The sequence below is a fragment of the Pezoporus flaviventris genome, unplaced genomic scaffold (assembly GCF_033815535.1).
Source record: "Pezoporus flaviventris isolate CSIRO_AGI_PZ_B2104156 unplaced genomic scaffold, CSIRO_AGI_Pfla_v1 ptg000022l, whole genome shotgun sequence".
NCBI lineage: Eukaryota > Metazoa > Chordata > Aves > Psittaciformes > Psittacidae > Pezoporus > Pezoporus flaviventris.
In genome coordinates this window covers 4,731,867-4,757,857 of record NW_026892570.1, presented here as the reverse complement: position 1 = coordinate 4,757,857, position 25,991 = coordinate 4,731,867, and the positions used below count along the sequence as shown (strand labels likewise).

The window sequence follows — 25,991 nt, the reverse complement described above, 5'->3', positions numbered from 1 at the left end:
AGTTGAATGGGGTACAGTCTGTATATTCACAACTGGGTAAAAAATATTATCCATCATTCTCTTTGGTAACCCATGCATTTGATGCATCAGAAAGAGAGTTAACGGTTCAACCCAATCCTAGTTTTCCACATCTTTATCCTGAAAGCTTGGGACTGCAACACTGCATATCACTAGTGAACTGTTGGGCAAAGCTAATGTTTAATAAAAATTATTTGCCCAGAAAGCTGAGTGCAAAGTAACAGTACACATTATCTGATGTTGTAAAAATGCTATGATCATAACCAGGTCCATTCCAACTCCAGTGTTGAGGATAAAGTCAAACGTGGAAGACAAATGTAAATACATTTGCTTTGGCTGAAACATGGCAGACAGAACAGGCACTCAGCAGCTCTCATGCCCAAGTCAGAACACACAATACCCAGCGCTACAAGACAAATCTGCCTACACAGCAGAGGTGGCATAAAGCAGGGACTGGCACCAGTGCTTTCCTCAAGCATAGACTGCTGTATAAACATGCTCAAAGGGTAATGGAGTTGAATAGTCTGATACGATCAGGAACACAAAATTCTGTATGCTTTCATTGGTGAAAGGATTCATGGCGCACACACCCCATGTACCTGTACCATAAAGGTACAGTTATTTATTCCTTGAATTACTGGTCACCTGCATAGATGAAGATAAAGGAGTAGCATCAGAGAAAGATCTGACTAGAAAGTGGGTGATTGACCAAACTTTCATAATTAAGTGCGACTGATCCCTACAGGGGTCCTCCAGGTAGCAATTTTGGATAGTAATTCTCCTCCTCTAAGTCCACTCTCATGAGACTCCACCTGGAGTACAGCATCCAGATATGGGGTCCCCAGCACAAAACAGGCATGGACCTCTTAGAGCAGGTCAAGAGGAGGGCCATGAAAACAGCCAGAGGGCTGGACTGAAGAGTTGGGGTTGTTCAGCCTGCAGAAGAGAAGGCTCTAGGGAGACTTCACTGTGGCCTTTCAATACTTAAGGGTGGCTTATAAGAAAGACTGAGAAAGACTTTCTTACAACAGCCAGTAATGACAAGAGGTAATGGTTTTAAACTGAAAGAGGGTGGATTTAGATTAGACACAAGATTTTTTTAAAGATGAGGGTGATAAGGCACTTGAACAGGTTGCCCAGAACAGCTGTGCAACCCTGGCAGCTGTGTCCCCTGGCAGTGTTCAAGGCCTGGTTGGAGAGGCCTTTGAGCAACATGGTCTAGTGGAAGATGTCCCCAACCACACTACTGGGGTTGGAACTAGATGATCTTTGAAGGTCCTTCCAACAAAAACCGTGCCCTGATTCTATAATCGTATAGGTTCTTGAAATTCCCTCAGGCAGCTAACTGCTGTGTCTACTCTAATTTGTGTACTATAAAACAATAAAAAAATTTGCAAAAGATATTAAGACACAAAGATATCATTCCGATCTCATGAAGTCCCCGAGTTTCTAGTAGCTGAGAAAGTATGTGGAATATCACTGTCAAATCCTGTTAATATCATTAGATTCTTCATTGATGACTGAGGATGTCCAAATGTAATTAAACAGGAAAAATTACTTAGTACTGCTACTGAGTCTAGGAAATAACCAGAATTCAAGAAAAAAATTGCACTCAGAACACTTAAAAAAGCTTAATTTAAAATTAATATATCATAGCTTACAATATATAGTACTTATGTACTACTATGCATATAGGTACTATACATATGTAATTACATATATATTCATATTTGTAAAATGCAAATCCATATCATAAATATGACTTCATCACTTTGCCTTTAATCTCATGAAGTTATATTTTGCTGAATACTACTGAAGCTGTGGATATTTTAATGTTCAAATAAAATATAGTGCAAGTCACATAGAAAACTCTCATTTTACTACACTACAAGATGTAGCAGTGGATGGTTCATCTGAATCATCTGGACTGTATTTTTTCCATAGAAAATTTTCATTTTTTTTCCAAAGAAAACTTTCATGCACTTCTCTCTTTTCTGTCACTAGGGGAGGAGGTGCTTTTGCACATAGCTTCTCTACAACTGCTATGTCTGTGAGCTTTCTGAGGCTCTCCTCATTCTGGTCATTCAGCATGTCCCAGAAATCTTTTGGTCTCTCCTTTGATTTTTCTACTTGCGCTGAAGGGAATCTCCTTAGTGAGTCTGTAGGCCCATTTCCGTCATTTCTGAAGAGGTCATTGAGAACAGAGGTATCTCCAAGTAAGTCCACAAAAGACTTTTTCTTACAAGTATGAGCTTTTCTCTCCCCATTTGCTGACTGAGACAGGCATCTTTTTCTTGGCAGCTGTGTTCCTTCTGAGTCTTGCTGTCCTTCACAACTTTTTATAGGCAGCACCTCAATTATTTCTGATTTATTGCTTAATGAGCCAGATGCCATAAAATCCTTGAATGTTTGACTGTTTCTCCTTTCGATATGTTGAGTAGCAACAGTGGGCGATTGTTTATATTTTGCATCAACACACACATCTTCCAAGTACGAGTCATTGTGAAGCTGCTCTACTTTTACTTTACGGCTCTGCTGGCTCTGTGCTTCTGTAGTTCTGCTCAGAGGTAGTCCTTTAGCTGACAAAGGTGTAGCTTTAGATCTTCCAAAATTAACAATGGATTTTTTTTTTGAGCGTGTTGTACCCAATTCTCTTTCTTCACAGTCACGTGAAGACTGTGCTGCTTTTTCAGCTGGAAAGAAAGACTCCATCTCTGGATACTTGGAAATATAGAATTCCCTCAACATCATCTGCCTTGTTTCTGATGTAGCTTTTACAATATGTTCTGCAAGTTCTTCTACTGATGCCATATTAAAGTGGGACACCATTTCCTCAAAATGTCTCCTGTAATTAACAAGGAAAAATGTTATTTTGATACCTTTAACTAGAAACAAAAGCAGCATTCAAGCCATCCATTCAGTTCTCCTACCTCACGTATCCCAGAAAGTAATCACTGAAAGCAGCTTCCTATTTTAGTGGGGAGAGGTGACAGGAAGGGAAGAAGGAAGTAGCTGCTCAAACTCCTTTTAAAAGACTTGCTAAACAACAGCTGGATAAACACATTCACAGGAGACAGGGACTGTACCTCCATCCTATCCAGTAAGCTACGGAGTTATTTGCTTCTGCTGAGAGGCCAAGCTCTAACTAAAGGAAATTACCCTAACTGAGTTAGCCATCACTTAGAGACTGGTAACCTAACTGGAAGGCTGGCGAGGTGGGTTTATGCTCCCTGGTCAGAGAAAGAATATGAAATGTGTTACCTTTCCTGTATGAGGCCTCGAACAGACAGTGAGATTCAACCCTGTCTGGACTCAAATACTAACTGACTGGCTAGCTCTAACTATACCCTTTGTGATGTGGTGACGGTAGACAGCTTCCCATTCTGCCTTACAACACAAACTGAGGCATCTAATCATCCTCATCAATTGCACAGCACTTTCAGATGCACTACAAAGTAACTGCAAGCCACGTGCTAACAGATGACCTGCTTAATATTTAAGAGTGAGCATGCTTTTAAGCTTTTTGCAAGAGCTATAATAGTAAGCAAGTCTAGCACTTCAACAATAACAGTACAGCTAAAGCCAGATGGCTAATATGACAGATTCTGAACATTTACAGGTATCACCTAGGTACATAACTATTGTGTAGTAATCTAATTGTCTCAAGGCAAAACTGAATATATATACCAAATCCCAGTTCTATAGGTTTGCCTAGTTAGATACAGCTTTCTCCTATTTCCACATATCACCTGGCTATTGTTCTTGAACTTCTATCTATATACCAATGGAATTTAAATATTTATAATAGCAAGAGCTGGGGGGAAAAGGCAAAACAAAGAAAAATTATTATCCTTCAAAAAATTAGGGGGCAATAAAATAAAATATTAAATAACATTAAGTCCTATGTTAAAAACCCCACTAAAGTCCAGTGCTCTTTAATAGTCTTTCAAAGAAAGTGATGAGATCAGAGCAAAACCAGCAGGCAGTCAGAAGTTCACACTATAAAATTTCTTGTTTCTCTACAGTTTAAACATTGGTTTATAGTACTGTATGATGCACATAGCATGAACAGTCATGGTGATGACAACTGCACAGTTCTGTAATATATATTAAACACTGAATCAACATGTTAAAGTGATTTGTGGGTTCAGTTCATCTTATTAATCAGTTATGGTACTCTTTGTGCAATGTGAGTGGAAGTTTCCCATTAGTTCTGCTCTTGCCATAGAAAATAATCAGTATTCTACGAGTATGGTTGAAACAAAGGAAAAAGCAACTCCCCACAAGAAGATTAGTTTCAGCCTTAGGATTTTACTTCCATCTCACTGAAACAGTCTCACCTGCAGATTCCTTTGGGTGTCTTCCCAACCAAGAAGGTGGTTGAACCTGCTTTGTGTACTTTTTTGCTTTTCTGGGTCACAGGATGCATAACATACAGGTGGTGTTGATTACTGTTTGCCAACATTTCTTGTCGTCCCTTCATAATGTTCTTCTCTGCTGTGTTGTTTTCATTTTTCTAGTTAAATGAGACACAGAAGTCATCAAAACAGCTATGTCACCAACATAATGATAAGATCTATCGTGCCCACTTCAGTCACTATTAGCTAGCACTCATTGATTTGAATGCTAAGACTAGGGATTCAGGGCTGCAGTGCAGACTCCCTAACTCAATCACAAACTTTCAGAGACACCGACGGCAGTCTTGGTTCTCCAAGAATAAGGTGAGATCTTTTTTCAAACAGGTTAATTGTAAGGCTAAATGGAAAGTATCTAAGTAATCTAATGCAAAACCAGGGGTTATAGAAATGCTTAATCCTGTACTATGAGACCCAAAGCTCAGTTACAACCTCTAAATATTGCTATAAAATAGAAAATGCCTGTGTCAATAGCTTACACTCAGAGAAAAGAAACTAAAATTAATCACAATGCCACTCAAAGATACCAAGTTAAGTGAAAAAATTTGTCAGGATCATAATCTTTAACATACACACACTTACTCAGAATTGTGATACTTTTGGAAAAGGTATCACTATACTCACGTGTAAAGGAACAGAAAAAAATGCAACATTACACTTTTATTATAATACTGGCAAGCCTAAGACACTAACAACCACACAATGCTTCTTACATGAAGAATGCCAATTTCAAATATAACAAAAAGCTAATGTTTTAATCAAACTCAAGAAGACTGTCATACAGATCAACTCGTCATGCATTGACAGTCACTGAAAAATATTTACACCTTATTTTTCAGAAATTTCCCCTTTGCCAAAAGGTAAGCCAAAAGAAATATGAAAATTAAATAATGTGCTTGAAGAGCAAGGAAAAACAGGAGGAAAAAAAACCCAACAAAATCCCACAACACAACAGAAGAGCAACTTTTCTTCCACCATCTTTAAATTTATTTTTCTCAAATGTGTTAGGGAGAAAAAATGACTGCTTAGAGATGCCCTCAACCTCCCTACTAACACTACTTCAGAGATGAACATGCAAACTATGCTCACACCTTGTCATTTGGAGTTCAAAATTTGGGTTTGGATCTATAGTACTTCTTCCCAATGTGTTTCTATTTGATCCATGTCCACTGCCTTTACTTCCATGGGCTGTTCACAATGTTCTTGAGCTTTAGGATCTCATGACTGTTCTCAATCCATTACTTTGGCAAGTAACCTCAAACTAGCATACACAGAGAGTTACTATTAAGGGACCTACAGGCATAACTTTGCACTTTTAAAGCTAAATGCACAATTCCAAAGATGAAAATTTCACTTTGTAATTAAAAATACTATACAAAACCGAAACCAATGTTCCAATTAAGATTAAAACCCTATTCTCCCAATAATGTGATGATAGTAGCAAAATTAAGATTGAATTAGCAGATGTCAACTATAGCATAAATATTCTACAGTTATTTTGCCAGCTCTGTATACATTAAAGATGTTTAAAAATTCTTATATTAAGATATGCACAGATAATATTGAACTTTACTTGTAAAATTTATTGTAAAAGAAGAAAGTAATGCTAGGTTTAAGACATGTTTATTTTGATCGAATTTTTGCATGAAATATATTCATAGTGTTCAGATCTCACTATGATAAGACCCAGTGCATTTATCAGTCTGTCATGAAATCAGGACTCTTAATTTAATTCAAGCAAGCATAACTTGCATAGAATACAAGCCTAATCATGCCAATGCCCATCTTAAAAGTATTTTATACCCCCATATATGTGCATCCATCCACCCCTTATTAAACAAGACCAAGGCAGCAATACTTTGGTTTACACATCTGTTTAAACACAGAAGATTAAAAATCTTTGTGGAAAAAAGCTAAATGTTGTAAATGCACTGAAAGTCAAAAAGTTGCTTGTCTTTGCGGAGAACCAGAATTAATGTAAAAAGTACCACTAATTGCAAATAAGCTCACAAATGGTATATTTAGTTTGGGAAGTACAAAATTTAAGCACATTGACCCACACTGCCACACCTGAAAGAAAATCACAATACCACCATATACACACAAAGAGCTCCCCCTCTTGTACCTGAATTAGCTGCTCTAAGCTTTTTCTTAAGATAGTTGAAGTGACTATAAACAAGTTACCCCAAGAGTTGGACAGCTAATGCCAGTGCAAGCTCATGGCCACTGTGAATTTCTCCTGAAAAATTTATCTCAGCTCTCTGGAACAAAGCCAGTTAGTTAAATGGCTCCCATTAAATGGCTGAAACACAACTGGCTCTGTTGAACTTGTTAATGTTTTAGAAAGTTTGCCAACTTAATCCCGCTCCCAACTTCCAAATCCAGTAATTTATTTAAAAAAAAAATAAACATTTTGTCAGTAGAATCAAAACACTTAGTGAACAAGGAGCTATCTTAAGAAAAACTAAAGGTCGAATCTGAAGTTTATTATTCCTATGACTGGAGTGTTGGAATGGAAGGTTACAGGCTCTTTAGGAAAGACAGGCCTGGCAGGCGGGGAGGGGGAGTTGCCCTTTGTGTTAGGGATAGGCTGGAGAGTATGGAACTCTGTCTGGGGACAGGTGAGCAGTCCACAGAGAGTTTGTGGGTCAGGGTTAAAGGGAATATAGCTATGGGAGACATTACTGTGGGGATCTGTTACAGACCACCTGATCAAGGAGAACCTGCGGATGAAGCACTCCACAGACAGACAGGAAAAGCCTCACGCTCACAGACCCTTGTTCTCATGGGGGACTTCAACCACCCTGACATCTGTTGGAAGGATGGTACGGCCCGGCACAAGCAGTCCAGGAGGTTCCTCGATTGTGTGGAAGACAACTTCCTTCTGCAAGTAATAGAGGAGCAGACAAGGAGAGGTGCCATGCTTGACCTCGTGCTCACCAACAGGGAAGGGCTCATTGGAAATGTGACTCTCCAGGGCAGCCTTGGTTGCAGTGATCACGAGATGCTAGAGTTTGAGATCCTCAGGACAGTGAGAAGAGCGTGCAGCAAGCTCACTGCCCTGGCCTGCAAGAGAGCAGACTTTGGACTCTTCAGGAACCTGCTTAGGAAGGTTCCATGGGATACAGCCCTAGAGGGCAGAGGGGCCCAAGACTGTTGGTTGATATTCAAGGATCACCTGCTACAAGCTCAGGAGTGTTGCTTCCTGACCAATTTGGTGGCCTTCTATGATGGGGCTACAGAACTGATGGACAGGGGTAGAGCAGTTGATGTCATCTACCTGGACCTGTGTAAAGAGTTCGACACTGTCCCACACGACATCCTTGTCTCTAAACTGGAGAGACATCGATTTGATGGATGGACCACTCGGTGGATAAAGAACTGGCTGGCTGGCCGCACGCAAAGAGTTCTGGTCAATGGCTCAACGTCCAGCTGGAGACCAGTAACAAGTGGCATCCCTCAGGGATTGGTGTTGGGACTGGTCATCTTTGTCGCTGACATGGACAGTGTGATTGAGTGCGCCCTCAGCAAGTTTGCCGATGACACCAAGCTGTGGTTCAGTTGATACCCTGGAGGGAAGGAATGCCATCCAGAGGGACCTCGACATGCTTGTGAGGTGGGCTGATGCCAATCTCATGAAGTTTAACCATGACAAGTGCAAGGTCCTACACCTGGGTTGGAGCAATCCCAGGCACAGCTACAGGTTGGGCAGAGAAGAGATCCAGAGCAGCCCTGCAGAGAAGGACTTGGGGGTATTGGTTGATGAGAAAATGAACATGAGCAGGCAGTGTGCGCTTGCAGCCCAGAAAGCCAACCGTATCCTTCAGCAGGTTGAAGGAGGTGATCCTGCCCTTCTACTCTGCTCTCGTGAGACCTCACCTGGAGTACTGTGTGCAGTTCTGGTGTCCTCAATATAAAAAGGACATGGAACTGCTGGAACAAGTCCAGAGAAGGGCCACGAGGGTGATCAGGGGACTGGAGCACCTCCCATATGAAGACAGGCTGAGGAAGCTGGGGCTGTTCAACCTGGAGAAGAGAAGGCTACATGGAGACCTCCTAGCAGCCTTCCACTATCTGAAGGGGGCCTATAGGGATGGTGGGGAGGGACTCTTCATTAGAGACTGTAGTGACAGGACAAGGGGTAATGGGTTAAAACTTAAACAGGGGAAGTTTAGATTGGATATAAGAAGGAAATTCTTTCCTGTTAGGGTGGTGAGGCACTGGAATGGGTTGCCCAGGGAGGTTGTGAATGCTCCATCCCTGGCAGTGTTCAAGACCAGGTTGGACGAGGCCTTGGGTGATATGATGTAGCGTAAGGTGTCCCTGCCCCCATGGCAGGGTGGTTGGAACTAGATGATCTTAAGGTCCTTTCCAACCCTAACTATTCTATGATTCTGAGCAATACATGGATGAGGGTCTAGGTAGAGGAAAGTTTTACACACACAGATGAAAATACTCCTAGTACCTTTCTACTAGTATTACCTTTAAAGAAAGTGAAAACTTCAGTCAACATTCCACACTATTTTGCTTTCTTTTGAATTCGACTTTGTTTATTATTCTCCTGAATTCTTCATTCCCATGGCCAATTTCCGATTCTTTTTCAACTTCTAACACACCAACTGAAATCTATTTAATGATGAAAATTCCCTTTCACAAGCTTTTTACTTTCTGTTCTTCAACTACTTCTCTACCAAACTAGTGTGTCCCCCCATTATTTGCTACCACATGAAATCCCATGTTGACCTTACAGAACTGGTTTCGTTCACCTGAATTATTATGTATCTCATATGCATAAGACAATCTTGCAAAGCAAAATTGAAATTAGTACAATTTGATTCAGCTAAGAACCTCTGTCGTTCTTACACTACTGATACTAGCACATTTAGCTATTTACATTATTGAATGTCAGACTCATTATGAATAAATGTTATGACGATGAAATAATGAAACAAAAAGCTTTCAACACAAGGCATATTCTGTACATTTAGAAGTGTGTGTAATAGTTGATTAACTGAAAATAGTATATACTAATTATAACAGCAAGTGTTGCTGAACTTTGTGAAAGAAAAATTTAATAAGATCTGACTGCAGTGTTTTCAAATCATTATTGGAAAGATGCTAGTGATTAGTACCTAAGCATATCTCAGGACTATCACAGTATCACAGTATGCTAGAGATTGGAAGGGACCTCAAAAGATCATCTAGTCCAATCCCCCTGCTGGAGCAGGAACACCTAGATAATGTTACACAGGAATGTGTCCAGGCAGGTTTTGAATGTCTCCAGGGAAGGAGACTCCACAACCTCCCTGGGCAGCCTGTTCCAGTGTTCCGTCACCCTCACTGAGAAGAAGTTTCTTCTCAAGTTTAAGTGGAACCTCTTGTGTTCCAGTTTGTACCCATTACCCCTTGTCCTGTCATTGTTTGCCACTGAGTAGAGCCTGGCTCCATCCTCGTGACACTCCCCCTTTATATATTTATATACACTAATAAGGTCACCCCTCAGTCTCCTCTTCTCCAAACTATAAAGACCCAGCTCCCTCAGTCTTTCCTCATAAGGGAGATGCTCCACTCCCTTAATCATCTTTGTTGCCCTGCGCTGGACTCTCTCCAGCAAGCAGCTCCCTGTCCTTCTTGAACTGAGGGGCCCAGAACTGGACACAATAATCCAGATGGGGTCTCACCAGGGCAGAGTAGAGGGGAAGGAGGACCTCCCCCCTTCAAATACACCCCAGGATGCCACTGGCCTTCTTGGCCACAAGGGCACAGTGTTGGCTCATGGTCATCCTGTTGTCCACTAGGACCCCCAGGTCCCTCTCCCCTACACTGCTCTCTAACAGGTCGTTCCCCAACCTATACTGGAACCTGGGGTTGCTCCTGCCCAGATGCAGGACTCTACACTTTCCCTTGTTATATTTCATCAAGTTATTCCCTGCCCAACTCTCCAGTCTGTCCAGGTCTCGCTGGATGGCAGCACAGCGTTCTGGCGTGTCAGCCACTCCTCCCAGCTTAGTGTCATCAGCAAACTTGCTGATAGTACACTCAATTCCCTCATCTAAATCGCTGATTAATATATTAAATAATACTGGTCCCAGTACTGACCCTTGAGGCACTCCACTAGTTACAGGCCTCCAACTAGACTCCGCCCCATAGACTACAACTCTCTGGCTTCTCTCCTTCAGCCAGTTCACAGTCCACCTCACTACCTGATCATCCAGACCACACTTCCTCAATTTAGCTGTGAGGATGCTGTGGGAGACTGTGTCAAATGCTTTGCTGAAGTCAAGGTCGACCACATCCACCGCTCTGCCATCATCCATCCACCGTGTTATTTCCTCATAAAAGGCTAAGAGATTGGTCAAGCATGATTTCCCCTTGGTGAAGCCATGTTGACTGCCCCTCATAACCCTCTTATCCTTGATATGCCTTAAGATGGCACCAAGGATAAGGTGTTCCATCACTTTCCCAGGGATGGAGGTGAGGCTGACCGGTCTATAGTTACCCGGGTCCTCCTTCTTGCCCTTTTTGAAGACTGGGGTGACATTTGCTTTCCTCCAGTCCTCAGGCACCTCTCCCGTTTCCCAAGACTTGGTAAAGATGATAGAGAGTGGTCTAGCAATGACTTCCGCCAGTTCCCTCAGCACCCGCGGGTGCATCCCATCTGGACCCATGGATTTATGGATGTCCAGATTGCTCAACTGGTCTCTAACCCATTCCTCATCGACTTAGGCAAACCGCTCCGTTGACCTGACTTCATCTAAGGTCTCAGGAGCACAGGGCTCTTCAGGACTGCCTGCAGCAGAGTAGACAGAGACAAAGAAGGCATTCAGTAACTCTGCCATCTCTGTATCTTCTGTCACCAGGGCACTCATCCCGTTTATCAGTGGGCCTACATTGCCTCTGGTGTTAGTTTTATCTGCCATGTATTTGAAAAAGCTCTTTTTGCTGTCCTTGACCCTTTTTGCCAGGTTTAATTCTAAGGAAGCCTTAGTCATCCTAGCTGCCTTCCTATATCCTCTAGCAGCAGCCTTATATTCCTCCCAAGTGGCCAGCCCCTCCTTCCATGACCTGTAAACTCTCCTCTTCCACTTGAGCATACTTAGCAATTCCCTATTTAGCCACGCAGGTCTCCTGGCCCTCTTCCTTGACTTCCTACGTGTCGGGATGCTCTGATCATGAGCTCGGAAAAAGCAATCCTTGAATGCCAACCAACTATCTTGGGCCCCTTTACCTTCAAACAGCTTTGCCCATGGGATTTCCCCTAGCAATTGCTTAATTTATAAAGACTATAAAGAAACTGAAGCGGATTCCATAGGAAGAAAGATAGGACAACTGAGAACAAGACAACTTTTAGTGTAAAAAAAAAAAAACCAAAAAAAAAAGAAAATTAACAAATTTAACACAGGAGAAGAAAATCAGTCAAGAAACTGAAAGGGCACAATTACTGACACAAATTCTTTCTCCTGGAATTAAAATTCCATCCAGTACCAGAATAAGTAATAGCATGTTTTTCTCACTCTAAATATAAATATGCTTAAAAAGTTTCAAAGACATTATTATGGCCAAGCTACTCTGAATGATAAGTAAAATCATAGTATCGAAATCCAAAGGTATTCTTGCAAATATTATACCATCACACACATACATACTGTTAAAACTTTTTCATGTGCTGCACCTAGCGCACCTTCTGATTAGCATTCTAAAATACATGACACAAAGCTAAAGAAATACTTTCGCTTACTTTTACATACAGTTGTCTGCTATATGTAATTTAAAATAATTTTTACAAAAAAATTGACAGCAATCATGAAAACAGTCTCTGCTAAATATTTAACTACATTAAAGACAACATTTGTGGTGCACGTTACAAAATTTCCACAGTTGAAAGTGGGAAAGTTTCACTTATAGTTGTCCACCTACTTACCAGTCATATATCTATCTATATATTATTAACACCATTACACATTTTGGTATTCTTCATATTTTCTCCTTTCTCAATACAGTACTTCAGTGGGGGAAAAAGGTGCAGCAAAATAATTTGACAAAGATAAAATATTTTGATTGAATTACTGAATGTAACAGTTTTACTACTTTAGTCACCTTTCTACACTTTCATGGGAAAAACCTTCACACAAAGTTCAAAAGAAACAATTCATTTTCAAGTGCATACATATAAGAGAAAGGCCACCCATGCAAGCTGCTTAGTAGAAGGCAACAAAAAATTACATGAGAAAAGGTGACACTATAGAAAACATACCTGTTAATGTAAAGAAATAAAGTTCATGAATACATACAGTAAAGTGAAATTGTGAAGTGCTGTTGTAAACCACGGAAAACAGCATGTAGAAACTCAGTCATTCCTTCCTGATTTACACTTGTTTTCTTATCCCATCACCCCCTCATTTACTGCACTTACTCTGAAGAGGCTTTCCATATACTGCAATGGGAAAGAAGTGGGATTATTACATAGCTGTGCAGAAAATAGTTTTTAATCTATTCAGAAAACCTAGGGACTCCTACCATACATGAAAAAGCACTTCAAAGCAAGCATTTGTTTTCAGTTTTCATGTTCCATTTAGTCTATGGGTTTCCAACATGAACATGTTCTATCTTCCTACCACAGCAGATCTTTTCCTTCCTTCATTCATTCTTCTTTCATTGTTTATGTAGTTTATTCTTAAAAGTATATATCAGGCTTTGGATACCAATTATGAGCATCCATTTCTTTGAACTGCATATTGAATACAGGCTGTAATCAAGAGTCCAGCAAAAAGGGTAGCATCTGCACATTTAGAATTCCACATCAGTTCACAGTTAAGGGTAATGGTCTTCAAGCAGAAGGAAGACACGCAGCTGAGCACCAAGCAAAAATTTAAGTGCCAGAATGCAGGAGTAATTTTTACTTAGAGATTGCAACTTGAACTGCAACAACTCCTGGATCTGTTAGCTCTGTGTAACAATCTGACTCCTGCAGCATAATTTTAAAAATAGGATACACCTGCCAAACCCAAATTTGCCTATCTTTGAAGTACAAAACTTCAGTATCTGTTTTTCCTACAGGCATAAAGAAGTAGCTCTACACTCTGGAACAATGAATGATAATCCATGTATAAGCACCCTCAGACATTACTGAGATGACTGGCCACCTTCAGCCTATGACTTCCTTTTTCCTCTCTTTATCCCCTTCAAGCAAGGCAAACGAAAACAATGTTCATCATTTTACATACAGCATGATGAAAACGTATGGGAGAGTAAGTAAGCAGAGGCTAGGAGCAAGATGAGTAGAGAAAAAAGAGAAACAGAGATTCGGAAATACTTGGTTTTTTTAACCTGTGTCACATTTGTGGTAATTCCTCAAATCACCAGACTTAGAGGATAACAAACTTCCTTCAAAAGCCTGAATATGAAGTTGAACACATGCTTACATAATGATTCCTCAGCCACAGTTGCACTGTGTCTGAGCATCTTTCTGTTTTAGAATCATAAAATGCTTTTACTGCCTGACTATCCAAAGTATCGCCAGTCTAAGTATCTTACCAGATACTGACTTCCAGTCAGCAATAACCCTCATTGACTTCCCCATTCACAGCTGAAACAGGGTTAACACACTTTTGTCTTCAGGTATGCATGAAACCACTACTGCCAGGATATCCAGGATACTTTTCACTGCAGTTTGCTTGTTTCCATTTCTAAAATAAACAAGAAAAGCCTTCTCAAATCTCTAGCTGCCTTGCAAGTCATCTAAATCATTCAAAAGCACGAAGCACAGTGAATTCAGTATGACTGTCCTCTTAAAATACAGCTTACAAGCAAGTAACAAACCCTTACTACTTCGTATTTTCCCACTCTCCTCAAAACTTGAGAAAACATACGACTTTGCAGATATATCACAAACTGCAATAGCTTTAGATGATTGTTATTATTTTGATCAAGTGATACTGACTCCATTCCAGTTATCTACCCAAATTACAATTCTAAGTTATTTCAGCTAATCTTTTTCCATTCAATTTTCATTGAATTCCGCCCCTGCCACTGGGAATATTTATGAATTATTTTCACCTTTCTACATGCTTTTCATGAACATACGCTATAGTCCTAGATATTGTTTTTATTTTACCTATGTCTTCTCTAATTGTTGGGACATAGATAAATACCCTGAAACATCTGCTACCTGATTGTTTCTTCCTGATCTGGTTTCCTTCTTTTTTATGCATGTACACATGTCAAACAAGAATTTCTTCCTAAATTATTCTGCATGCCAAAGAAGATGAAGTATAACTGTCCACATAAAACTTAAATGTAGTTTTTCTAAAAATGAGGTCACATGGTGAAAACAATAAAAAAAGTTATCAAATAGTAAGTTTTTTTTCCACTTTCACCTGACTCTTAAATGAACCAGAATTACCTTTCTGATTACAGAGGACACACTACTAAACACGCTATTACAGCTTCAGATGGTTATGGCTAGTTATACATTTCGTTGTATGAAATAAGCCTGAATCTTACAATATTTTAAGACTATTTCTGACGTGGACATTGATTTTCCCTCTGAATTTAACTTTCTTAATTGAAAAGCAGTCTAAGACTGAATTTGTCTACTGTTCTAACAAAACAAGATTGCAAAATAAGTATTAGAAGTAATTGTATAGCTAATTGTCAATACCTCAATTGCAGTAGAAAATGAAGCTAAACTGCTTAAAACTTTTAGACTACTGTAGGACAATCACATTTATACCTAAGCTTTCTGAATTAAACAAATACTCAGGATGTTGGCTATGACTACAAATGTATCTAATATTTGATAGTATAACAGCAGGCCAATAGCTACAAAAACTGTTTGGCTTATTCTGGATCTGAATTACCTCTCCAAAATACTCTTGCCAATACCCAGAGACCAGCTATACCTGCTGATAAAAGTAAATTTTATCAGAGTAATGTGTAGTCATTTTTTGCCAGGTTGTCTTATCTAGCTTTTCTGCTTGTACAAACTGAGTCGAAGGACATTCCATGAACTCTAACCTTTTGCCTGGTAGTGGAGAAGCAACTACTAAGTCAACAGATAGACTGTGTTCTATTTCACATCTACTTCTGTTTTTTCTCCAATCACATAACAAAGCAAGAATTTCTCACTAGGAGCAGTTTTATTTAATTTGTTGACTCTTTAACAAAAAGAATTCCTATAAGCCGTATCACTTTCTTGCACCAAAAACTTGACCATGAACCAACATAGTTACTACTGTTGAGAATGAGAGGACATAATCAGCCTGCCTCAGAATTCAAAACTAAGGTAATGGCTTACTCCAGCAGAAGTGGGCTTGCACCTGCCTTCACTCACGCCCTCATTCCTCCATCAAACAATAGCAGAGCCAAAAGCCATGCACATACATCATATGAAAATTCAACTACACGCTTCACAGGATGAGGGTAGTGCGGCCCTGGAACAGGCTGCTCAAAGAAGTTGTGAATGCTCCATCCATGGCAGTGTTCAAGGCTCAGTTGGACAGAGCCTTGGGTGACACGGTTTAGTGTGAGGTGTTCCTGCCCATGGTGGTAGGGTTGGAGCTAGATAATCTTCAGGTCCTTTCCAACCCAAACCATTCTATGATTCCATGCCATATATGAACTCACTGCATTTAAGAAAAAATAAAATAAAACAACTGAAAGACATACTGAAATGGTTAATTCCTCTGTAAACTGAAACAGTAAACTCAATAAAACAGCATTACAGGCCAATCATTTGGGAACAATTATTATAAAGCTGAATAACACTCCCCATCCTAGAAGAGCAAGGATAATGGCATGTTATCTCTCAAAATCCTACTCTTTGTAAACAACTATCTTAACTTGTTGAATTTGAAAGCTGTGCAAACACACTGCAATCAGAGTTACTATAACTGGTAGAAGTCTTTGTCTAAATAATCTACAAAATGTCAATGTAATACAAATAAGATAAAGAGGAGTTCTTAATGACACAACTTTAGTATTTACAGTATTCTCAACAGCACTTAAATCTGCATTGGAGATACAAAGGGCACATTTTTTCCTAGGCTGACAGCATGCTTAGTTCTCTCATTTACACCACATTGCAATAACATAAAGAGGGGTTTACCATTAATCCAGGTTTTACTACAAAGCATCCCGTTATTTCTCTGTCAAACACTGGCAAGAGTGCCAAATGTCTGTCATCCAATTCAGAGGATTAAGTCTTCTTTTATAGTGCAATTCCTGTACGAATTTATAAAAATACAGATATAGTTTCTTAGAGCTGGTCACAGTCTATATTTTGGCCTGAATTCATCCCGCAGAGGTTGAATATGACAGCTGGCAGGAAACTGAGGGGAGAATACATCCTCCCCCTTTTCAGTCACCACATTTCTGTTGCCATAGTGATTAATCCTCAATTGAATGGCTGTCTTTGTACATTTCTTTTCAGTAAAACTTTAAGTAAACTTAAGTTGAAAACATGCAGTTGACTGAAAAAAAAAAAAAAAAAAGATTCCACATATTCAACAGGTACAGCACAAGTTCTTGTGACTAATATTTTTCCACATATTAAAAGGTGCAAATTAGCTTTAATGCAGGACATCATCAGTTTTTCAAATTACTTAGTATGCCTGTTCCCATTTTGTGTCTTTTTTGTGAAGCCTCCAGGCCTTCTCCAAAGTCATCCCCATGCTCCAGCCCCCCAGATTCTAACTGAAGAAATACTACTCAAATTCAGCATTATAGGAATGACAGAAAGCCTATTCCGGACTTCTGCACTTGTGTAAAACATTTCACATAGGCTGTTTTTGCCAATTAACATAGAAATTAATTAGGAAATTACCGAATGCAGTCATTTAATTCAGAATAGACTAGAAACATTAGAAGACATCTGTTGACTTTAGGAGGCTTTTATTTCTTATATCAGCTAAGAAAAAGTTTCACAAAAAGGAGTGCAAAACCAAAGCAAGTAAGAACCTCCTGCAGTGAAAATTATCCGGGTTCCTTTGGAACCTGGAACTCATCAGAAAAAAGGATCAAACCTTAAAGCCTCTAAAAATACTTAGTAGATAACTGTGGTCTTAGAGAAGTTCTTAACAATTTCAATTTTTTCCCTCCAAAATAATGATGTCAGAATAATTCTGAGTAAAACATCACATGAATACCTCAGGGTTTGGTGTGGTTTCCCCCACTTTCCCCTTTTCTTCTGTCTCTCCCTGCCCCCACCTTGAAAGGCTGAACTACATGTAGATCTGCTCTGAAAATTATAGTCTGGCTTTATAAATCTGCCATATCCAGTCTGCAGGTTCATTTCCTATATTTTCTTTTCGAAACTTTTGGTTTTGATGTTCTTATTGCTGTAGTTACACAAGACCATTCTTCATTTTGGATTTCAGCTACCTTCTTAACAGATAGTGATGGGGCAATAAAAACAATCTTCCACTTATTCAGTGAAAAAAAAGGAATTTTTAACAATGTCTATTTGCACACACATGTAAACAGAAGACCTGAATTTAAACTAAAATGCAGAACACGGATTACTCGGTGCCATTAAATCAGGCTAAAACCCAATAAAATAATACAGGAAAAAACAAGTTAATTATTCCACTAGTTTAACTTAATATAATCTTTCCTCACACGTCTACCTGAGGACCAGAAAACCCTTCCTCTGAATAATTTGTTAAATAGAATTTCAAGGGTGTTTTTGTGGTCATATGCGTAAAGAAGCAACAAAACCCACTTCTTAGTAACTTTTACTGGAGTGGCTATCTTCCATACTAAACGATGCGCATGTTCTGCCCTCAGATGTTTAGAATACTGAAGCCTGGCATGAGTTCTCCTGCATAATGCATCACAGATCTGACCATAACTTCTGCCTTAACAGTTATACATTGGTACGAAAGATTACAAATAGCCAGAGATCTTAAACTGCAAAGAGACACACTTGACTCCTTTCTAAGACACTTGGGTCCTGGGACATCCAGCAATTTTTTAGAACTACGGAAGCTGAAATGTATTATTAGACTATTATACAGTATAAACTGTATCTCCAAAAATTCTCCAGTAACAGCTTTCTGCCACACTTCTGAATGAAACAAAAATTCCTGGCTTTGTTTTGATCACTAGGGCTTTTAAACACCTCTAATTACTGATGCTTCAGCATCTCCTACCTAAACAGCACTATAAGAAACATGAACTATTTGAGAGAAGATTATCATACTTCACTATGTCCTTCTCAAAATCTACACTGATCTCACAGCCAGTTGAAGACAATGGTCAGAAAACAATCTTCAGACACATGATAATACATATAGTTCAGGAATTGTCAGTCATAAGTTAAAATATTTTTACTGGAATTCTAAGCATTCTGCATTTAAGGGGATATCATTATATAAATGCCATGTCTATCTAAAACCCCCCAAACTGTTAGTCTTTTAAGTGCCCCCCCCATACTTTCAAAATAAGGTATAAGCAGATCTCTGCTAATGTAGATGGATTTATGAAAGCCATCTCCATAACAAGACAACAGTATCTCTCTTCATTGAAAACGCTACTCCAACTCACCTAACAGCTACAGAATCCTCTACTTTCATGTAATCCCATGGATTTCTGTGATAAAAGGAATATACTCCCCAAAACACAATCTAATTTTCCTTTCTTCAGGATCATACAATTAAAAAAAAAAAAAAGGAAAAACTTTCACATTTGTTTCCTTCTACTATCATCATATACAAACTATCTTCAAATAATTTCCTTTAATTCAGATGCTAAACATCTAATGATATTTAAGACTAATGATATTTAACCAAAATATGGTTTATTCTCTTGCTTGTACAATTAAAGCATACTTTATACTGTTACTACTGTTACATTTTACCTCACCTTTCGCAGCTGGTAATCATGAGTTCTCATGATGTATATTTCTTGATGGCAGACTTCATATTCTGGTTGCTGTTACCTACACTGTATTTTCAATGGTCATACATAATTTCTGGAAATAAACACTAAACCAGCATTCACCTACACTGTATTTTCCATAGTCATACATAATTTCTGGAAATAAACACTAAGCCAGCATTCAATACTGTAAGTCTGAACATTCTAGCTAAACTACTCGTCAGTTTGCACAACTGATTTAAAAGAAAAAAGAATAGAAAATATGACTTCACTCCCTACCACCTCTGGGGAAAGGAGAGTCAAAGGCTCTGCAGCGATCTTGAAGCCAAGTACCAGAATTGTCATGGAGCCTGGAGCATAAAGCAAGCAAGAACAGAAGAAATAGTAGCAAGACCTATTTTTTCATAAAAAATTCTATTAAACCTTTAAAGGTGCAGAACAATAGCAAGTTAAAATATTTTATCACTTCAGAGAAAAGGCAGCTGGGCTATATGAATACTAGCACAGGTATTAATGACAGACTCACTACTTATTACTGGATTAAACAAGGTATGCTGGATTGAAACCTACAGTTTCAAAGGCTAACAGAGATTTGACTGAATTACATTAGTGCCAACTGTCCAGATTCAACACGGACCTTCTGAAGCCAAGTTAAGGAAAAAAACTACCACCAAGACCAACACCTTTTTCTATCCAAAAGTTCAAATCTTACAATTTTTAGAAGCAATTTAAATCCAAAGCTTATTTATTCACTAGTTAACCATGTTCTTACACAAGATGTTCTACATACCTTCAAAGTTATCTTTTAAGAAACAGAACACCCTTGCACCTGTCCCTTCTACCTTGGCTCTCAGGGATCATCTTCCCACACAACCTCTCTCACTTTGAAGGAAGTGTTCTCACAGGTTCTGCATTTTGCTTCAGCTTTAAGCAGTCTTTACAACCCAAGTGACTGCATTAGTCTCCATGCGTCAACAAAAAAGGAAGCATTAATACACATGATTTATACTCCTTTTAGCCACTGCAGGTAGAAAAACATAAATTAGCTACTGAAACTAAAGAGCTTAAATTACGATATAAAAGTTAACAGGAATTTAGTCAAGCCAAAATGCGATGACTAATCAATAGCAAGAAATAAACAAAATACCAATATTCTTACATGAGGTTACCTTGTTTAGTTTTACTTATTATTTATTACGCTTTGCTTAATACTTATTATTATAAACTTGTTTATTTTTTATTAAACTTCACTTGAAATCACCATTCTCTTTATGATAACGCAATCAGTTACTCTTAACAATGAATGTCGTAACTGATGGTAAGTGAAAAATGACCAGCAAAGACCAATGGCCACAAAAGCAAAAATGATCATGTTTTTCACAGAACATTTTCTAAAATAATGAAGAAATGAAAATAGTAGCAATAATATTCTAAGAAGATCATATTTCAAAGTTGTCTATGATGCCCTAGTTGCTCTTTTTTTAAGCAGAACATTAAAAATTCAAAGCTCTGCATTTAAGAATAGGCAGACATCTAAGGATTATTTCTAGGTAGTGCCTCTACATAACAGAAAGAACAGGAAGTGAAGGAAGAGGCAGCCTTCCCAATAATTAGTGATATTTTTCTTTTTACTAAAATCTCCAAGAGAACTGATACTATTGCTTCTGGGTGAAAAGTATGTAGCTTTGAAAAATCACTGACAAGTTAGTTGACTAGTTAATTTGTTATACCTGCAGTCACAAACTGTAAAATAATGAGATGCAAGATACATGAACAATACAGATGAACTGTCACAAACTAGTTTTGAACACAGGTGGATCTACAAACATTTACTCAAAGTACTCTCTTCAAAGTTCTCTTCTAGTTATATATAGTTTTAATAATATTGTGAGCCATTGCCATTTAATAATATTGTGAGCCATTGCCATTAAGTACTTTTCTACAATATTCCTGAGTATTTCTGACCAACTCTTCTGTTAATAAGGGACATTCTGATGCAAATGTGTTAGAATTGAAAAGACCTCACTTTTACTAGTTCGCCTGGTTTGATCTTCCTAGTGTAAAAATTCTTTGGCATCCCTGCTAATGGCTTAATTAAATACAGTACATCAACAACACTGGAAGAAACTCTGCTACCCCCAGCGGATGTCCAACACCCCAGAACAACACAGTTCTATGTCTATAATTTCTATAATTATTGCTAACATGTTTGTAAAGACCAAACTGCACATTCACCAATTACTTACTCTATGCTTGTGGTTTATCTCAAGAATCACTGTAGGAAACTGCAAATGTTTATTACAAGGCAAACAACAAAGTGTCCAGATAATCAGAGTAGATTAAAACCACTATGTAATGAGAATGAAAATCTGAAAGCTGTACCTGAATTTCAGATTTATATGTAGTCTAAATGTAGTTAAACAAGATGCATGACCAACAAAAAGCGTAAAACATATCTGTTGCTAAAAATGAGCACTTCCAGTAAGCTCCAGTTTCACATTCCAGACATTAAGCATAGACAATTTAATTTATAGCAACTTCATCTGTCCCCTCTACTCCCTGCATTCACAACCCCCCAAAAAGAACCTGCAAACTGATTTATGTTTGAATTTCTATGCTACAGAGATTCCAGTATGTACTGTGGCAACTGGATTTTTGTTAACTGTATCCAAGTAGAGAACACGAATTTTTTCAAGTCTCAAATCAGAAAAACATGGCATAGAATTTGATTTCAAACACACAATCTCTAATCCAACCATTTCTCTCACAGAAAAATCCCACAGAGGGTGCTGTGCTCAACTCTTTCAGAGCTGGCCAATGTAAAAACCACCCCAAATACCAAATCACAAAAGTAATTTATTAAACCTCCATTTGAGCCTCCTCCTCCACCCATCCTCTGTGGCTTTGATCATTCATGGTGGTCATTAAGAGAATAACAAGTCTGTTAGAGCTTGTTAAGATGAAAAATGAGGATTAAACAAAAAAAAAAAGTAAAAACAACATTTCCCAAACATTTCTCTTTACCTTGGCACTACAGACTGCTACATTAGCAGGGAGCTGGGAAAACTGCTTCAACTCAAATACATCTCGTACAGCCCACCGGCTCAAGTGATTCTCAGCCTTGCTAGATCCAACTACATTCTGATTTGAATGAATATATGCCACTTCTGGAACACCATCTAATATCAGGAGAAAGATACAATCAAAGATGTGGCTATTCCAAAACTCTGAAGGTATACAGTTGCACTGAAGGATACTGGAATTAAAAAAACCCAACTCCCTGCCCCCCCCCCCCCCCCCCCAAACAAACCAACCACACAAAAAAAAACAAAGTTGTGAAATTTGCTATGATTTTACCCAGCAACAAGTTTCTCAGCTCTATGAGATCAACAACAATCATTAGACTTATTCAGATTTATTTAGATAGTTTAATATTGATTTCAATGTGGGTTTTTTTTTCCAGATGGACAAAGAAGTTTCAGAGCATCTATGCTTTAATGTCTGCAATATTAATAAAGTTCTCTAACAGAACCAAATCTTCTATATGGTATTTCAAATTCCCAGATCACTTTTTTTTAAATCTACTTTTTATGAACAGCTCTGTCAAGACTTTTAAGGGTTTACATTTCAAGTATCTAGATATGTGAATTCTTAATATATCTTCAACCAGAGCATCTTTCAACAGACTGCTTTTAACAAAGTATTACAAAACTTCTCCATACCTGGGAACACAGGAAAGTAAAGCTAGCAGTTAAAAAGTGACACAGAAAGATATCACTAAATAATTTAGCAGAGTACTTACTAATATCTTGTAACAAAAACACGTATATCAGGAAGAACTTTAAACCTGCCAACAATGTTAAATTAAGTATATGTTACTACTTTAGTAACATATGTTACTACTTTAGTAGAAATAAAAAACTAAAAGTTACCTAAATATCTGTCCATTGATTCCACTTTCTGCTCCTGATGTTCAAATGCAGTTTTACTTGCAGAAGTTCTACACATAGTGTAACTGCCAGTCTTCATTTGTGCAACAGAGGTATCTTGAACAGGATAGAGTATTTTAGACCCAAACCAAACTCTGCCTCTCTGTTTTTTACACTTATAGCTTTGCTTTCTGGCATGTGTTTTCTCAACTGGCAAGTTATCTTCAGAGGATGAAAATTCATCTATATTCTGAGAATCGCTTTCCTTTTCTTTTCTATTGGGCTTCTTTGCTTGTAGCTGAGGTTTTGAGACATTACCTTGTCCATTGCTATAGGTATTTTCTTTCCATTTTGGAAAGCTGAAAGTTCTTGACTTTCTTGATTTAGAATTATGGGAAATCTCAATATCATCGGACTCATCACTTATGTCACTTGCTCCTTTCAATTCTCTTGTGAGGTTCTTGATGTCCTCAAAAGACGCAGTTTTGCTGAAATTTGACTCACTATTATGGAGTCCAAATTGCCTACTGTCTTCCTTAAATACAAACCCATCTTCTTCTTTTGCTAACTCTTCACAATTTTCAGATGTTGATCTGCATAATTCAACTTTCTTAGTAAGCAGTGGTTGCTGCCACGCTGAAACTTGGGTAGGAAAGATGACATCATCATCACCTTCAGAACTGTTTTCAGTATTCATGACTGTATCACTGTGCTTTGAAATGCCTTGATCATCACTTTCTATGTCCCCTTCCTCCTCAGAGCCTGTTAAAACAAGCCAGTCTATACTACACAAATTTTGTTTATCAGTTCTATCTGGTGAGTGATCAGTGTTCCCATGCTCCAAAACAGACACATGGCTCTGACATTCCTGAGAATCAGTGTGTTTGCTATTTACATTTGCTCTTAAAGTCTGATCATCAGAACTGGAATGATGAGAGTTGTAATTATTATCCTCTTCTTTGGTAGCTTCAGCTTCTCTCTGCAACAACTTAGAGAATCCACACTGCATTAAGGAAAGCTGCCCCTTGGTTTCCACTGAATTATTTGCATTGCAAGGCTTCCTTCTGTGGCATTTTTTCATGGAAGTTTCCAGAATATCATCATCACTAAAGTCATCAGAAAAGTCTATTTCTTCTCTTATTAATTGTGCCTGAATGCTTTGGGAATCTCTATCTTCTCTACAATCTGGCTGTTCATACTGAAAAGAAATCACAGCAAAAGTATTTTTAAAAATGTAAATAACATATGTAACACACCTAATTCCAAAGCAGTGTAAAAAAAAAGTGGGTTCTCACTATGTTAATCAAAAAAATGTAGGAAACAGATTACACAATGTCATGGTTTAAACCCAGCCAGTTTATACTAATCTTGTTGCCACATTTCATCTTCCAAAGGTGGTTTGAAAAATGACTTCATGATTCAAACCTAAATACTGTGTAATGACACAAGCGTAAGAGACAGTGACTGATTTTTAGTACCATGGCGTGTGATCTAATATAACAATATTTTCATGCTTACAATGTCATATAATAGATCAAACTGTTCCTCTCCCAAAACACATGAACAGTGTACAGTCAAAAAACATTCACAAAAATGACCCAAGCTTTTCAGGGGAAAAAAAACCCAAAACGTTGTTCTACAAAGAAACTGTCAGAAACAGCATTTGGGGGGGGGGGAAGTTAAAAAAAAAACACCAAAAAAGAACCCCAAAACAAACAAGAAACCCCATCCCAAAGAAAACCAAAACAGAGGTCCACAAAACCTGAAGAAATTTTTCAATCCTTGAAACTAACTGTACTCCTTTCCAAAATCTCCTAAATCTTCTAAACAGTAGGTGTCAGATTCTCAACTGACTTCTTGGCCAGAAAGCTGTTATGTCATACTGTATTATAAGGCTTAAGACATTACAGAGCAATACCTACAGGGGGCCTACAAGAAATCTTAAGAGGGACTTTTTTACAAGGCCATGTAGTGACAGGAAAAGGGGGGACGGCTTTAAACTGACAGATGGTAGATTTAAATTGGATATTGGGAAGAGATTCTGTACTGTGCGGGTGATGAGACACTGGAACAGGTTGCCCAGAGAGGCTGTGGCTGCCACATCCCTGGAATTGTTCAAGGCCAGGTCAGATGGGGCTTGCAGCAAGCTGGTCTAGTGGAAAGTGTCTCCTGTCAAGTACAGGGGGGTTGGAACTAGATGATCTTTAAGGTCGGAGAGCATAAAGAAGGACTACACAGCTCTGAGAGAAATGGTTGGGGTCTCTGGAGCTCAGATCGTCTTTTCGTCAATTCTTCAGGATACAGGGGAGGACCTTGAAAAGGCTCGGAGGATTGGCCAGGTTAATAAATGGTTAGAACAGTGGTGCCATAGTCAGGGGTTTGGGCATCTACAACATGGGAATCAATTTAGTAGGCCAGGTCTACTGGGGGCTGGTGGAGCTGGTCTAAAGGGGAAGAGTGGTTTTGGTAGGAGGATTGCCAGACAGGTCAAGGATGCTTGAAACTAGGTGTGTTGGAGGAGGGGGGCATCATTCCATCCCAACACACCCAGTCAGTTGCCAGCACCTATAATAAATGCTTGGATCAATGCAGAGATATTCCAGCCGCTCCAGCCAATGAGCCGGCGTCATTTGGAGCTCAGCTCAGATGCCTCTATACAAATGCCCGTAGCATGGGGAACAAATGAGGAATTCGAGATGTGTGTAGGTCTACGAGGGTATGATATAATAGGCATCACAGAAACATGGTGGGA

General features: G+C 38.7%; 1 protein-coding gene across 13 annotated transcripts in view; it reads right to left on the bottom strand.

Moving 5' to 3' along the window:
* The window catches only part of ERCC6L2 (ERCC excision repair 6 like 2), a 66,141-nt gene that overhangs the window by 5,594 nt on the left and 34,556 nt on the right, over positions 1-25,991 (bottom strand). For 4 of the 13 annotated variants that reach the window (XM_061456314.1, XM_061456316.1, XM_061456315.1 and 1 more), the window contains 4 exons: positions 23,243-24,437; positions 22,323-22,489; positions 4,359-4,534; positions 1,635-2,863 (listed from right to left, as the gene is read on the bottom strand). In XM_061456314.1, the coding sequence (XP_061312298.1) occupies positions 1,891-2,863; positions 4,359-4,534; positions 22,323-22,489; positions 23,243-24,437 (2,511 nt within the window). In that variant the 3' untranslated portion in view covers positions 1,635-1,890. The other 9 variants (XR_009743911.1, XR_009743910.1, XR_009743913.1 and 6 more) reach the window with 9 other exon arrangements.